At 41.1% G+C, this 15,457-nt stretch overlaps 1 protein-coding gene across 1 annotated transcript in view; it reads right to left on the bottom strand.

Annotated features, from left to right (window-relative positions):
• The window catches only part of LOC126142705 (uncharacterized), a 178,028-nt gene that overhangs the window by 142,017 nt on the left and 20,554 nt on the right, over nucleotides 1-15,457 (bottom strand). The window contains exon 2 of the mRNA XM_049915289.1: nucleotides 14,607-14,742. Coding sequence (XP_049771246.1) covers nucleotides 14,607-14,742 — 136 coding nt within the window. The remainder of the gene's footprint in view (nucleotides 1-14,606; nucleotides 14,743-15,457) is intronic.

Genomic DNA, 15,457 nt, shown 5'->3' with positions numbered 1-15,457 from the left:
GAGTACCACAATACCAATGAGTGACACGTGACATTGCGGAACCATACAATAACCGGTAACTGTGTGAGTTTGTAAATGAAACTGTTACATAGGTTCAGTCGCAGGTAACACACCACGGTTCATTTGTAGGACAATGTGAAAATGTAATCACTCCTCAAATGAGACTGATTCAAACCACTCGTTCGACCATTCCTCGCTCTGTATCAGATAGGACAGACGGAAACTGAAAGTACACAAAGAAGGACGGCATGGAGGTCACAAGTCTATATGATACGCGGCAAAACGTCGTGGAAATGCCGATGGCAGGCGCTTAAAAATAAATTATAACTATCCCACAATGCCCTACCTACAATGTTGGAAGAGACAATATTAGATGCCGGATCTAGGCATATAGTAAAGACATTATGTTTAGGCTTGATTAGATTAATTACAGCTCACGAAGAAGAATTTAAGCAATCTTTCTTGCAGCGATCCACATGTGAATGGCACGGGAGAACCGCTGCTACTTCGTACAACGGAAACCACCAGCTGTCATGCACTTGACGGTGATTCGGAGAGAATCAGCGCTGACGTAGACGTAGACTAGCTGCACAGGTAGCACTGCTACCAGCAATACTTACGACAGCTGATATTCTGGGGCAAAGACTATCCCTCATTTTATGTATATTTATCTTGTGATGGGTATTGTGTTACCAGCCTCTGTGTTTATGAGTATTAATGATAATAACTTCAGCAGTAGGTTTACGACGAGTTTCAGTGATTTATTTACGCCCTGCCTCGGAGGTACAGTCACTCTCTTCAGGTGCCTAGATACATAGCATTCATACGAATAAGAAAATTATCTTGTTTCTTGTTGTGCCATATACGGCACTGGGAGCGTCGGCTTGCACTAGCCGCAGAGATTGGCCCTGCTTCCTTCCAACTGCGTTGGCGACTTCTCAGGATAGGAGGTGTTTATGTGGCCGTGCGCGGGGCTTGGAAAGTGAAAGCGAGCACGCTGAATGTTGTGGCCGTGTGTGCTCATGAAACGGAAGTTGTTGCTGGCCGTTAGAATGTTGCCCTGGGAGGCGAATTTTGTACTTTCATCATCGTCATCATTTAAGACTGATTATGCCTTTCAGCGTTCAGTCTGGAGCATAGCCCCCCTTATACGGTTCATGGCGTGGGCTCCTGTAGTCATATCCTAGTTCATGAACCACGGGCAACGTATGGGTGGCTAAGTAAGTGGTCCCGACAGTCGGGATACCAGTTACTTTGGAATAAGGCTGGGCATCTCGGACATATTCTGAGTCGTGGTCACCTTTGTGCTCATACTGCAAAGACTACCAAATCCACCGGTTAGTCCCTCAGCCGTTAGGGGTAAAACCCAATGGGACTCGGGACAAGTAAGGCTAGCAACCTGCTTCCCTGGTACTCTAAATATGATGCTGGCAATAATCAGAGCAAAATGCCTCGGACCTTTGTACTTTCATATAATAGAAATTTCGCTCGTGTACAGCGGTTCTGTGGCCTCAGTTCGAACGTAGAATTTGCTTGTTCGATTAACGTCATCCTGGTTTGGTACCCTCTTCGTTATGGTGCTGTTGAATTTTGATGTTGATGTACGCTGAACTTCGTAGATACGTTGATAACATATTTACGGTCGTCACGGGTGACGATTTTCATGAGCTTTGAAATACTTTTAATACAGTGCACAAAAAGATGGATTTTACGATGGAAATAGAATTAGAGGGTAAAATTAATTCCCTGGACTTGCAAAGCACTAGGATTGAACAGAGACTGAAGATTGATATTTATCGTAAGCCGATAGCTACTGACGTGATCACTGCAAAGGATTTAAATTATCCAGCGTGTTTTTTAATTCCGTGTTTTATCGTGTAGCAACATTAGGCACTACTAAGGAGGTTGCTGATAAGGAGACAAATGGGATTGTTAAAGTAGGTATAGGAAATCGTTTGACTGAAGAGGAAATGAGGAAATCGGGAAAGCGGTGTTTAAGAAAGTTGGAAAGGAGTATTGAGATAGTAGAGAGCCAATGATGAGAAAGTACATCTCACTCCTCTGCTACGGTCCTGTGTCAGATGTAACTTCTAATGCGTTCCGTAAAGTCAACTTCGCAGTGGAATTCCAGACGTATAATAAATTGGGAAAAACACTGTGACACAGTTTGGCGCCAGCGATTAATAAGTTTAGCAGAGCAGAGGTTTACAAGATAAGTTGCTGCTTGTGTGCGAAGAGCTACATTGGACACACTGAGAGTGACTTCCAGGTCAGGTATCGAGAGAATGGATCTGCTAGTATTGGTATTGCGTTAGGACACCATCTAAGAGAATTCATGCACTGGTTAAGAAGCATTAACTATGACTTGTCTATTCTGTAGCGTGATAGTAAAGGTACGGTGCTAGATATTTTCGAGGAGACTGAAATTTACGTGAGCTATCAGGAGAATATGAATATTTTGATGAATGAGTGGGAAGCGAGCTGTCATAATGATTTTACGATTTCTTACAAGATGTAACAGTGAATAAAAAAGGACTTCTTTAATTTTACGTTAACCTTCAACTGTTTTGTATTAAGGCCGCTATCTAAGTATTGTGAAATTCCTTATAAATCAGCCTTGGACTTCGTGCATTCGAAGCTCTGGTCTGTCTTGGGGTTCTCTAATGGGAGTATCATAAGTTTTCGTCTGACAACTGTAACGGATTTGTTTCAAGAGAAACTATAAAATTTGTGTTGACTCTTCTTATATTTAGACGTTTTCATAATTTTAATCAAAATTGACAACAAATAAAAATTGGTTTTGATTATTTTACTTCTTAAACTTATGACGCATCATTCGATGTAGAGGGCGCTCAGCTTATTTACTCTGTGCTTTCATTATCGCTCCGTAGTGAACCAGTCTCACTTCATGTTTTGTTTCCGACTAATATACGTCACCTATTGGATTCGACAACAAATTTTGCTCGCCAATTTTGTATGGATGGGCCTCATTATGGACCCACTATAACTTCTTTCGTAAGAAGTGGTAAGTATTTACTTTTGTTTAGTCGCTCTACTCGTTTTCAACAAGCTGAAATGCTATATCCCAGTTTGTACTGTTATTGGTACTGTATTTTTTTACGACGCACTCTGATGTTAGTCTTTGCTCGAAACGCGTCAGCACAATAAAGGAGTTAAAGATCTCTTGCATTTCAGCAGCCTATCACCAGTTTCAGAGGCGTGTTTATATTGATTGTGGTTATGGCTGCATACCTCCATCAAGCCATTAAGTCTAACCTACAATAAGAGTTTGAGGCTCACTATTTGTTCTTGGAAGTGCTTGGCCCTCGTGTCTAGCTCCACCCTGTTTCAAGTGCAGTATGAGATGCTGTTATATTTTATATTTTTTAACTAAGCTCTGATGTGGATGCCAAAGAACTGTATGTAAAGCCGCGCCGCCAGGGATCGAAACCGACCGGCATATAGAGAAAGGCACTGATCCTTGTAGCCTCCTGTGTTTGATAATATGTACTGAGACATTGGTTGTGACCTCCGTTTTACAAATTGCCTTTTGAGCATTGTCTAAATACCTGTTAGCCTAAAACTACAGGTCAGGATGAATTGCTTTACACGTGATCTTGGTCTCGTTAATAGTAATAATTGCTAAGCTGGCTTTTAAGAAAAGGTCGAAAGTTTCCAAGATATCTTGTGTTGTCTGTTTTTTCATCTATGTATTTGCACAGAGACAAAAGTAATGCTTACGGCTAAAATATTTATTGATTAAATAACTTGAAGGGAAAACTTTGGTATGAGGTACACTAAGTGATCAAAAGTATCCGAACACCCACAAAAACATACGTTTTTCATATTAGGCGCATTGTGCTGCCACCTACAGCGAGGTACTCCATAGTAGTGACCTTACTAGTCATTAGACATTGTGAGAGAGCAGAATAGGGCGCTACGGCGAACTCACGGACTTCGGACGTGGTCAGGTGACTGGGTGTGACTTGCGTCATACGTCTGTACGCGAGTTTTCCACATTCCTAAAAATCCCTAGGTCCACTGTTTCCGATGTGATAGTGAAGTGGAAACGTGAAGGGACTCGCACATTACAAAGGCGTACAGGCCGACCTCGTCTGTCGACTGGCAGAGACCGCCGACAGTTGAAGAGGGTCGTAATGTGTAATAGGCAGATATCTGTCCAGATCATCACACAGGAATTCCAAACTGCATCAGAATCCACTGCACGTATTATGACGGTTAGGCAGGAGGTGAGAAAACTTGGATTTGATGGTCTAGCTGCTGCTCATAAGCCAAACATCACGCCGTTTAATAATGCCAAACGACACCTCTCCCGGTGTAAGGAGAGTAAACATTGGTCGAATCTACTGTGGAAAAAGGTTCTGTGGAGTGACGAATCACGGTACACAATGTGACGATCCGATGGCAGGGTTCTTGAATTTTCTGTTTAATGTATCTCCACTTCTTTGGTATCCACTTCTTATCTCAGTCTGATGCATGTTATAAGAGCCACATGTTACTGAAGAGTAATTTAGTTCTGCTACTGTGCTGGTTTGTAACATGGGTCATTATGTTCTGTAAAATGATTTTTGGCTAATGATTAGCTGTGTGTATCGTCCTGCTTCGATAAGCGTTGTTGTATGAAATGGTGTATGAGAAGTGAATTATATAAATGTCACTGAACTCAGTCAGTCACTCTACCCCTTTGTCTATCCTACGGCACCGTACCACGCTGCTTGTAAGCTTGCGAATTAGTCCCATTGCCTGGTGTGTCAAGTCTAATTCATGTACTTCCACGTTCTGACGGGTGCTGGAATAGCAGCTGCTATGCATATATTAAATAATGATGACATTCAGCTGTATGTTTACGGCTAGTTTCTCTACAGTCTACATTTTCCAAAATAGCTGTTTCTTCAACTTTGTTATCTCGTTGTGATTGATGTAGTGGTACCTTCAGCGCACTGTAACATTTCACTTCATCTTAAAACGTTAATGTCACTGATGAAAAGGCTTGTCTTTTAAATTTTCTCCAATTATTGTGAATACGAGGAACCCGTAAATGTGTAAGGTTCAAATGGCTTTAAGCACTATGAGACTTAACATCTGAGGTCATCAGTCCCCTAGACTTAGAACTAAGTAAACTAAACTAAGGGCATCACACACATCCATTCCCGAGGCAGGATTCGAACCTGCGACCGTAGCAGCCGCGTGTCTCCGGGCTGAAGCGCCTAGAGCCGCTAGTCCACAGCCGCTGCCACATGTTCAAGGAAGAATGAAAATAGGGTATGTATCGACGAATAACAAACAAATTCGAAACAACCGAAACAGAGGCAATGAGTGACATTCGTCCGGTGGTCGCTAAGTGAACACGTGTGTGTCAATTATGAAGTTCGTATGTCTAATTAGATAACAGCATTCAGTTGTAATTCTCATTAACTAGTAAGGTTTTTACTGCAATGGTGTCAAATCAATTATAATATGAAGTGTGTCAGGCACCGTGTATGTTCAATTCAATGCCACACTCAGTGACACTTGGCACATGTTTATTAACGACGAATACAGTGACAGAAAAACAAATACAGATAATTTAGTCATTGCTGCCTCTAGGGTTAAAAGCGCTCACTTAAAAACCATATTCACGGCTGCAAATTCCACGTGCAGTGTATCATGGTGGAGACAAGGACTACCATTACCTAAAACAAATTACCTAAAACCAGCCACTCCAAACGTAGTACATTTTAATGACTTCCGAAATTCATATGATCAGGAACCTCTAGCTTCACAGTTCTGTATGAAACAATGTAAATTTCCTTTAAGTAAACTTAAAGTGTCGGAGTCATCGTTACTGCCACCGATTTCTACTGTCATTTAACTTTAAATTATCTTTTGTTTTAAAATAACGACGACCTGCTACAAATATTGTTTTTTATTATTGTGCAGCCGGTTTCAACCTTGCACTCATCGTATGGCAGACAGAGCCTTTACAGTTTTTTAACGATGGTATTCTACAAGATAAGCTCACGGTTGAGAGTAATCGCAGAATAATAAAAATTAAAGTTTTTGGCAGACTGTAGTGAGCTATTCGTAGCATTTTTGAAAGCTGTGAAGCACTATTTTAAGAATACTGCTAATGTATATTTTAATATGAATTTATCACTACCTACACAACACGCCATAATTTTAGGTATAATTTTATTGGATATACAAGTATTGTACGTAAACAAACATGAAGAATTTCCTTTCTATTTAACCTTTGTCTGCTACTATCTTTTATGTATTTTACCAGTGTTTTGGGGATTTATTACTTCAGTGTAGAAAATATTCTTGAACGTACCTCCTTTCAAAATTAATAAACCTATTCTATGGGATTTTTCTTTTCTGAACTTTCACTTCTATGAATGAGTAAGCCAGTAAGACAATAGTTTTCAAACAGGACTCTGATATTTGGTTCTGACGGAATCACTTAAATCGATCCATAGTGATTGAAACATGTAATCTAATTAAAAATATGCAACTCAGACGGAACTAGTAAATGAGAATTATCGCAAGCTTTCAGCCTATTTCCAATCTTCCCTTAATTCATTTGTCCTGAGTCTTTAGCAGATGCGTCATTTTTTAATATTTGTCACCGGTTTCTCTGGAAGAGTAGCGCTGCTGACAAAATGACTCTTGCACATATCATTATTTATATACATACGACTATGCTTGCGCTGATTTTGTGTTTAGCATTTGACGATATCACTATGGCTGCAGCACATTAAGACACGCTTTTTTAATACAGTTCTGAAGATTGTCATTATAGACCTAAATAGGTAGTCTAATGAAAAAAAATTGTGACCATTGACATGAAGAAAATTAAATTTATTCTATATTCGGGCCACTGCTCAATTAGTGGCAGCTTGTGACACAGACAGATGTTCGATATTGCTGTATCAGTGGACGGAAGCTAGGCAGACAACTCTATCTGCTTCCACGAACAAAATGGAAATATTGAACTCCATGTGTGTATGGAAATAGAAAAATTGTGCCTTAGTACTTCGCGACTCCTATTCTGGATACAAGGATGAACAAGTATTGTTGGAAGTGTCTTGGCGAAAATATTTAGTTTTAAAGTGATTCCACCTCACACTAATTAATATACTCAAGCTCTAGACGTGTATTTCTTCGGGAAATATGAAACAAATGCAACGAGAATACCAGGCTTCATTAAACTACATTCCAGGAGCATACAGCCAACATTGCATGACAGATTCTTTATCATGAAAATGCTATCTATCATTTACAATCAATTATCTGCGAAATCAGTGCGTCGTTACGCTTGGCAGAACACTGGCTACCATGCTGGTGAACCTGTGGACAACATCAAAAGTGTCATTGACTTGGCGTTCAGAACTGATATTATACACTGAAGAGCCAAAGAAACTAGTACACCTGCCTAATATCGTGTAGGGCCCCTGCGAGCAAGCAGAAGTGCCGCAACACGACGTGGCATGGCCTCGAATAATGTCTGAAATAATGCTGGAGGGAACTGACACCATACATCCTGCAGGGCTGTCCATGGATATGCTCGATAATGTTCATGTCTGGGGAGTTCGGTGGCCAGCGGATGTGTTTAAACTCAGAAGAAAGTTCCTGGAGCCACTCTGTAGCAATTCTGAAACTGTGGGGTGTCGCACCGTCCTGCTGGAATTGTCCAAGTCCATCGGGAAGCGCAAAGGATATGAATGGATGCAGTTAACCAGACAGGATGCTTACGTACGTGTCACCAGTCAGAGTCGTATCTAGATGCATCAGGGATCTCACATCATTCCAACTGGCGCGCCCCGTAACATTACAGAGCCTGCTGCCATGCAGGGTCCATGGATTCACGAGGTTGTCTCCATACCCGTACATGTCCATCCGTTCGATACAACTTCATACGGGACTCGTCCTACTAGGCAACATGTTTCAAGTCATCAACAGTCCAATGTTGATGTTCACAGGTTCAGGCGAGATGTAAATTTTTGTGTCGTGCAGTCACCAAGGGTACACGAGAGAGCCTTCGGCTCCGAAAGCCCATATCGATAATGTTTCGTTGAATGGCTCGCACGCTGATACTTGTTGAAGGGCCAGCACTGAAATCTGCAACAATTTTCGAAAGGTGGTGCTTCTATCTTATTGAACGATTCTCTTTAGTCGTCGTTGGTCCCGTTCTTGCAGGATCTTTCTCCGGCCGCAGCGATGTCGGAGATCAGATGTTTTGCCGGATTCCTGATATTCGAAGCACACTCGTTAAATGGTCGTACGGGAAAATCAACACTCCATTGCTGCCATTGTAGCAGCAGTAACCTATCTGACAAGCGTGCTAGACACATGTTGTCTTATGTAAGCGTTGGACCGTAGCGCCGTATTTGCCTGTTTACGTATATTTTTATTTGAATTTGGAACTTTAGTGTAAAATGTGCAGTTATGACATGTGATCAACTTGGTTTTTTTAACTGTGTGTTTTGTAGTCATTCAGATCGCTTTGAGCATTTTCTTGAAATTCCTGACATTTATAGTTAAGATACCAGCATTTTGTTTGACTTCTACAACGACATCTGCAGTGACGTCTAAAGCAACCTTTCAGAGTCTTGCAAAAAACTGACATTCACATATTGAGAGGTACGTCATGCTCTTGTAACGAAAATTTTATAGAAATACACTACTGGCTATTAAAATTGCTACACGAAGAAGAAATGCAGATGATAAACGGGTATTCATTGGACAAATGTATTATACTAGAACTGACATGTGATTACATTTTCACGCAATTTGGGTGCATAGATCATGAGAAATCAGTACCCAGAACAACCACCTCTGGCCATAATAACGGGCTTGACACGTCTGGGCATTGAGTCAAACAGAGCATGGATAGCGTGTACAGGTACAGCTGCCCATGCAGCTTCAAAACATTACCACAGTTCATCAAGAGTAGTGACTGGCGTATTGTGACGAGCCAGTTGCTCGGCCACCGTGGACCAGACGTTTTCAATTGGTGATAGATCTGGAGAATGTGCTGGCCAAAACAGCAGTCGAACATTTTCTGTATCCAGAAAGGCACATAGCACATGCTACATGCGGTCGTACATTATCCTGCTGAAATGTAGGGTTTCGCAGGGACCGAAAGAAGGGTATATCCACGGGAGGTAACACATCTTAAATGTAACGTACACTGTTCAAAGTGCCGTCAATGCGAACAAGAGGTGACCGAGAAGTGTAACCAATGACAACCCATACCATCACGCCGGGTGATACGCCTGTATGGCCATGACGATTACATGCTTTCAATGTGCATTCACCGCGATGTTGCCAAACACGTATGCAACCATAATGATGCTGTAAACAGAACCTGGATTCATCCGAAAAAATGACGTTTTGCCATTCGTGCACCCAGGTTCATCGTTGAGTACACAATCGCAGGCACTCCTGTCTGTGATGCAGCATCAAGAGTAACCGCAGCCATGGTCAACGAGCTGATAGTCCATGCTGCTGCAAACGTCGTCGAACTGTTCGTGCAGATGGTTGTTGTCTTGCAATCGTCCTGATCTGTTGACTCAGGGATCCGTTACATCCATGCGGATAAGATGCCTGTCATCTCGACTGCTAGTGATACGAGGCCGTAGGGAACCAGCACGGCGTTCCGTATCACCCTCCTGAACCCAGAGTTCCATATTCTGCTAACAGTTATTGGATATCGACCAACGCGAGCAGCAATGTCGCGATACGATTAACCGCAATGGCGATAGGCTACAATCCGACCTTTATCAAAGTCGGAAACCTAATGGTACGCATTTCTCCTCCTTACACGAGGCATCACAAAAACGTTTCACAAGGCAACGCCGGTCATGTGCTGTTTGTGTATGAGAAATCGGTTGAAACTGTCCTCATGTCAGCACGTTGTAGGTGTTGCCACCAGCGCAAACCTTGTGTGAATGCTCTGAAAAGCTAATCATTTGATCATTTACACATCACAGCATCTTCTTCCTGTCGGTTAAATTTCCCGTCTGTAGAACGTCATCTTCGTGGTGTAGCAATTTTAATGGCCAGTAGTGTATGTTCGTTCGATCACAAAACAATTTGCTTATCATGGATGTTCAGTTTTCATTAGGAACACATTTTAATTTGACTAATCACTATTGTTTGGTTTGTGAAGTTTTAACGTACGTAGTGTTGCCATCTGTCACTCTGTTTTACGTCCGTCTGTTGTTTGGTTGTGGGGTCTGAATGTACTTTGATATTATTTTGTATGTTGTTTGTTTGTGTGTGTGTGTTCTTCTTTTTTGTAAAAGGTATTGCGTTATTTGTTGGTCTGATTATGTCCTATTGGCTAACAAGATCAATGCATTGTTACTTACGTTAATTTGAGCATTTCTTACATCCCTAATCCTTAAAATGGATCTTTGCATAAGGAAGTTTACCTGCCATGAAAGAAGTTTTCTATTGTAACTTTTCATGATAACAATTTTCATATCCTCTCCTCTGTTAGATACATCATTTCTATACTTTATTAGGTGTTCAGCAAGAGTAGAAACGCTATTTTCATATGTAAAGCTTCTTATTTGTTTTTATATAGTTCTGGAATTTCTGTCATTCCTAGACAGACAGATCTGTAGCATTGACAATCTGTCAGTAAACACCAGCTCCTTGCGATATGTCTGGCGTTTCTATTGTTTATCAAAACTAGACATAGTTGTCTCACTGGGAATTCCGCGATCGTTCAATAAGTAAAATATGGAGTTTCAGGTTGTTATAGGTAGAGGGCACTTTTTACTGTTACCAATCAGATTACTCTTAAATACTGCGATATAATGTTTTAACAGATTGAAATTTACTTTACGTATGACAGTGAACAGTGTGTTCTGTACGGACAAGTTACTCTGTAACTACAACATATGATCTGAAGATGGGCAGCTAGCCCGAAACCGGTAATTGAAAATAAAGAATAGCGATCGAAGACTGAAACTCCATATTTTACTTGTTTCTATTGTTGTTTGCAAATATGACTGAAATGTGTCTCTGGTTCCATATGACATTTTTAATCTTGTTTATTTAGCATATTTGATATTCGATGTGGTGATCTATGTTTGTATGTTAAAATGGACAATTTCTTTTTCTTACTCATGTCATTTTTTATGTTATATGGCCGTTATATCCATTGTTGTTGGTCATGAACTGTATTGTTTCCAATCTTCCTTCATAGCTTTCCTTGCTGTGTTGTATTTTATTCAGTCAGTGTATGATGTGACCTGCTAGTTTGTAGTGTGGTTGGCAGTTTGATGTCGCATTTGTAATTCTGTCCTGTTGGCTTTCTGTAAACTTCACAACTGTATTCATTGTCATCTCTCTTTATTGCTGTATCTAAGAACTGTATTTGTTTTTTGTGTTTCTTTTTCCAGGGTGAATAGAGTATTTTACGTAGTGCATGAAGCGGATTTATATTTTCTGTTGCCTCATCTACCAGGCTGATTAGATCCACCTCAAATTTGTACCATTATGGTTTTGTATGTTTTCTTTGTGATTTTTGTATCGAAGATTGCTTCTTGTTTGTGGTTTATAAGTATGCTCGCCAATGAAGTTTTAAAGCTTCTAAGTTGTTAGGCCACCTCATACTTCGTCAAGCAATCGACGTTTTGACCCCTCTGGTGAGACCTTCTTCAAGAATATGTGGTGTCCACAGTAGATAAGCACTGTCAGAGACCAATGTCACCTTCTCTTATCAAGGAGAGTTTTCCTCCCCTTGTATGGAAGAATTGGGCTTGTTGGGTAAAAATCTTAGGCTACCATTGGTGGGCCATCGTCGTTGGGTAGTAAGAGAAGTTTTCCTACGCTAATGTGGAAAGAGACGGTTGTTGGTTGAGACTCAGTCCAGTCGGTGGTTGGAAGGGAATTTTTCCCGCACTTAAGCTGGAGAAGAGTTATTGGTTATAATTCCTCCTTCTGCTATTGGTGAGCCCACATCATTGGGTAGGAGCGAAACGGGAAGAGCATGAGAGTGGAATGTTTATCCTAAATATTATTATCCGCAGAGATGGCTTCCAGCGCGCTGTTTGGATTGCTTGCACGCAGCAGCCGCGTACTCACTTCCTTGATGGCGGGGAGCCACGACACCGGAAGCCAGTAGCCGTTCTCTATATTGTCGTTACACGGGTTCTTGTTAATTTCAGTGGCTTCTCGGACTTCTATAAATGTTGGTTTCCTTAGGCCACACAGGTACGTCACTGAAAACGATGTCAGGAAGACAGTTCTCGTAATGGTTCGCTACACAGCCGGCCGAAGTGGCCGTGCGGTTAAAGGCGCTGCAGTCTGGAACCGCAAGACCGCTACGGTCGCAGGTTCGAATCCTGCCTCGGGCATGGATGTTTGTGATGTCCTTAGGTTAGTTAGGTTTAACTAGTTCTAAGTTCTAGGGGACTAATGACCTCAGCAGTTGAGACCCATAGTGCTCAGAGCCATTTGAACTTTTGGTTCGCTACAGCCTATTTCGTACTTTGTTTTACTCACGTGTGGCTTTCATGTTCCTTAATACCGTTAAAAGTCCTTCATGTTTCACCTATATACACTTTGCCGCTGCCAAACGTCATTTCACACACGCTGGCAGTGTGGAGGCAGTCAGGTGCATTGTTTTCCGTCGCAAAATCATATTAATTTGTTTTGACTGACACTGGACTCCCATTGGACGGCCACATTTTTATGAGCAATATTCTTTTTCGAATTGGAAGCATTTTTTACTTCTGATTGCTTTAAAGGATTTGGTTATTTCTTCACTATTATCTGCGGGCATTTTTCTGTCCATCAGTTGGTTTTCTTGGCATAGTTTCATTGTGTCTGTATCTGGAATTTGTTCTCTACGAAATTTTTACATAACTCAGGTCTTGTACAAAACATCTAACATGTATTACAGGCCACTGAAGAACCTTCACTAAGCAAAATGAAACAAAACGGATATGACACAATGCATCCTTTGATCTAGTAGGATTAGATGAACCATATGTCAAAGAAAAATTTGCCAGGTGTGTTTTGAAACTGTGCCTTTCTCACAATACAAGTACTTCATTAACCGTTGCATATATGCAATCAGTTATCTACTGTTCTCTAACGATATTTTCGATTTGGTGTTTTAACTTGACTTTTATGCCGTAAATACTTGTTTCCGATACAGGAAAAATCGTTACAACTATGGTAAGTTCTCACTTTCAGGATCTCTGACAAGAATCAGATGGCGTGCAATTACATACATTATAATACAGACCTCAGTTCTAACGGATTTTTCTTGCTTCTGCAGTATTGGGCCACGGTCCCCAACAGCCGTTCCCATTAATATTAATTTATTCTCGTTTATTTCAGTGGAAAATATATGAAATAGTTAAGCCAAAACTTACTACGAGAAATCTGAATATGCAGATAATAATGATGAACAATTATTGTTTCAGTATCTTACAAATATTACACGTCTTAATTATTTGTATATCACCAGATATTGTTTTTAATGTATAGTAGGTACTGCAAATACTGAAAACGCTTGCTTTGTAGTTGGTACTATGCCATACGCTCGTATTTGTTCTTAACAATTAGAGATTAGTGTGCCCGAATGAAAATCAGGTCAAGTTGTTTTGCATTTTAAAGTTCGATAGTTTGATATCGGGAAGCAGTCTGCTCGGTAGATTAAGCAATAACACTGGGTCATTAGTTTTCCGGTTTCGTGTCCTGAAATAGCCTAAGTGATACGTAGGTGTAGCTTTGTTTATTGTTTTCGGTGTTTTTACGTTCACAGACCTACAATATCTTAGAAAGAAAATCATTTTTAGCGTATACTGTTGTTGAATGTATTTATTCACAATCACAGAGATTTATAGTTATTATGCCATTCTCTAGCGGCAGCTATCCGTGAAATACGATATTGCGTAATGTTTCTTTTAAGATAACACTTTCCACGTGTCAACGCTGTTTACATACACTGGCTGGCGTAAAAAAGGGGTGCACCTGGAAGACATCGTCGGATGGCAATGTAACTCTGTACACCTACACATAATCGGAGAGAACGTAAATAATTAGCAAGGCCGTTTTGGTTAATTTTACAAAGCCAGGTAAGTCAATCATCCAGCCTGTTCCCATGCAGCTACTGAAAAGACTTCTGCCCCTCTTCAGGAACCACATGTTTGTCTGGCTTCTCAACAGATACCCCTCCTTTGTAGTTGCACCTACGGTACGCCTGTCTGTATTGCTGAACCACGCAAGCCTCCCTACCAATGGTCAAGGTCAAAGGTTCATAGGAGGAAATCTCATTACCTTACATTACTGAAACAAGTTTTCAGCTACGTACATTCCACATCGCGTTACCTATCACATAGCTGCATCAATATTTTGCTCAATACCGAGGACGTGAAAAATGACGAGTAGCATTGTGACAAGAAGTCAGTGCTAACCACTAAGTCCTCCTTTAACGTACTGGATTGTTTGTTTCTGAAGTTGAAGCAATTGGACACCCAACATCGCTAACAGTTGCCGAATTATGAACTTCTGTGTCAACAGCTGAAACTGGCAGAGTCGTTATCGCCTACGGCTTAAGCGTGCTTGTAGTCACTCACCTGCGACGATCATCAGCGCGGTCTTGATCACGGTGTGGAAGAGGGGCGCGTCGGCAGACACCTCGCACTTGTAGTACCCCGTCAGATCTCGCCCCACGTTGGTCAACGTCACCTGGTGCTCGTTGGACCGTGACACCTGCAACAAGTGTGCCAAATGTCAAGCAACGGCGGCATGCTTGTGGCGGCTAGAGCAATGAAACACCAATCAGAATGCACTGCAGCTGTGTGTCTGTTCAATTTTCGTTTAGCATGTTAGCTTTCATCGTTAAGAGCAGTACCGTGAATAGTGAAGCTGTTTCCACATTTACACAGCTGTAACTAATGAATGAAACTGTTCGTGAAGAGCTTAAACTACAAAAGCGACCGACTGGCCAACTACTAAAGCTAAGAAACGGGCGGTGATCGTGTTGTGAAAATCTTCACCACCCCACCTACAAACTTCTCTTGCTCTCTGTGAATCTCTGAACTCCTTCGTCAGATGTCTACAATATATTTGTGGGTGAGCACCACATGTTATTGTCACAGCACGTTTTTGAGCAATGACGATTTTCCTTCTTAAAGATAAGTTACCTCAGAACACTGTTTTCCAGATGACATTATTGAATGAAAACGTGCAATGTACGTCAACTTACTGATTTGTCGATCTCCAAGATTGTGACTGGACTAAGATGTTGTTTTAGGAGTTCTAAAATGTGCTTTTTACCAGTTTATATTCTTGTCAATATAGAGATCTAAGAATTGTTAAGTTTCCACCCTGATTATTACTTCCTCGCCATCTGTTTCATTTATCATTCCTGTAGTATCCTTAGACGTGAGGAACTGATTGTTTTGCGCTTTTTACAACTGACGGT

This window comes from Schistocerca cancellata, chromosome 1 (assembly GCF_023864275.1).
Source record: "Schistocerca cancellata isolate TAMUIC-IGC-003103 chromosome 1, iqSchCanc2.1, whole genome shotgun sequence".
In the NCBI taxonomy this organism is placed as follows: Eukaryota; Metazoa; Arthropoda; class Insecta; order Orthoptera; family Acrididae; genus Schistocerca; species Schistocerca cancellata.
The sequence above is the reverse complement of the archived record's forward strand: the minus strand, read 5'-3'. Positions and strand labels throughout refer to the sequence as shown.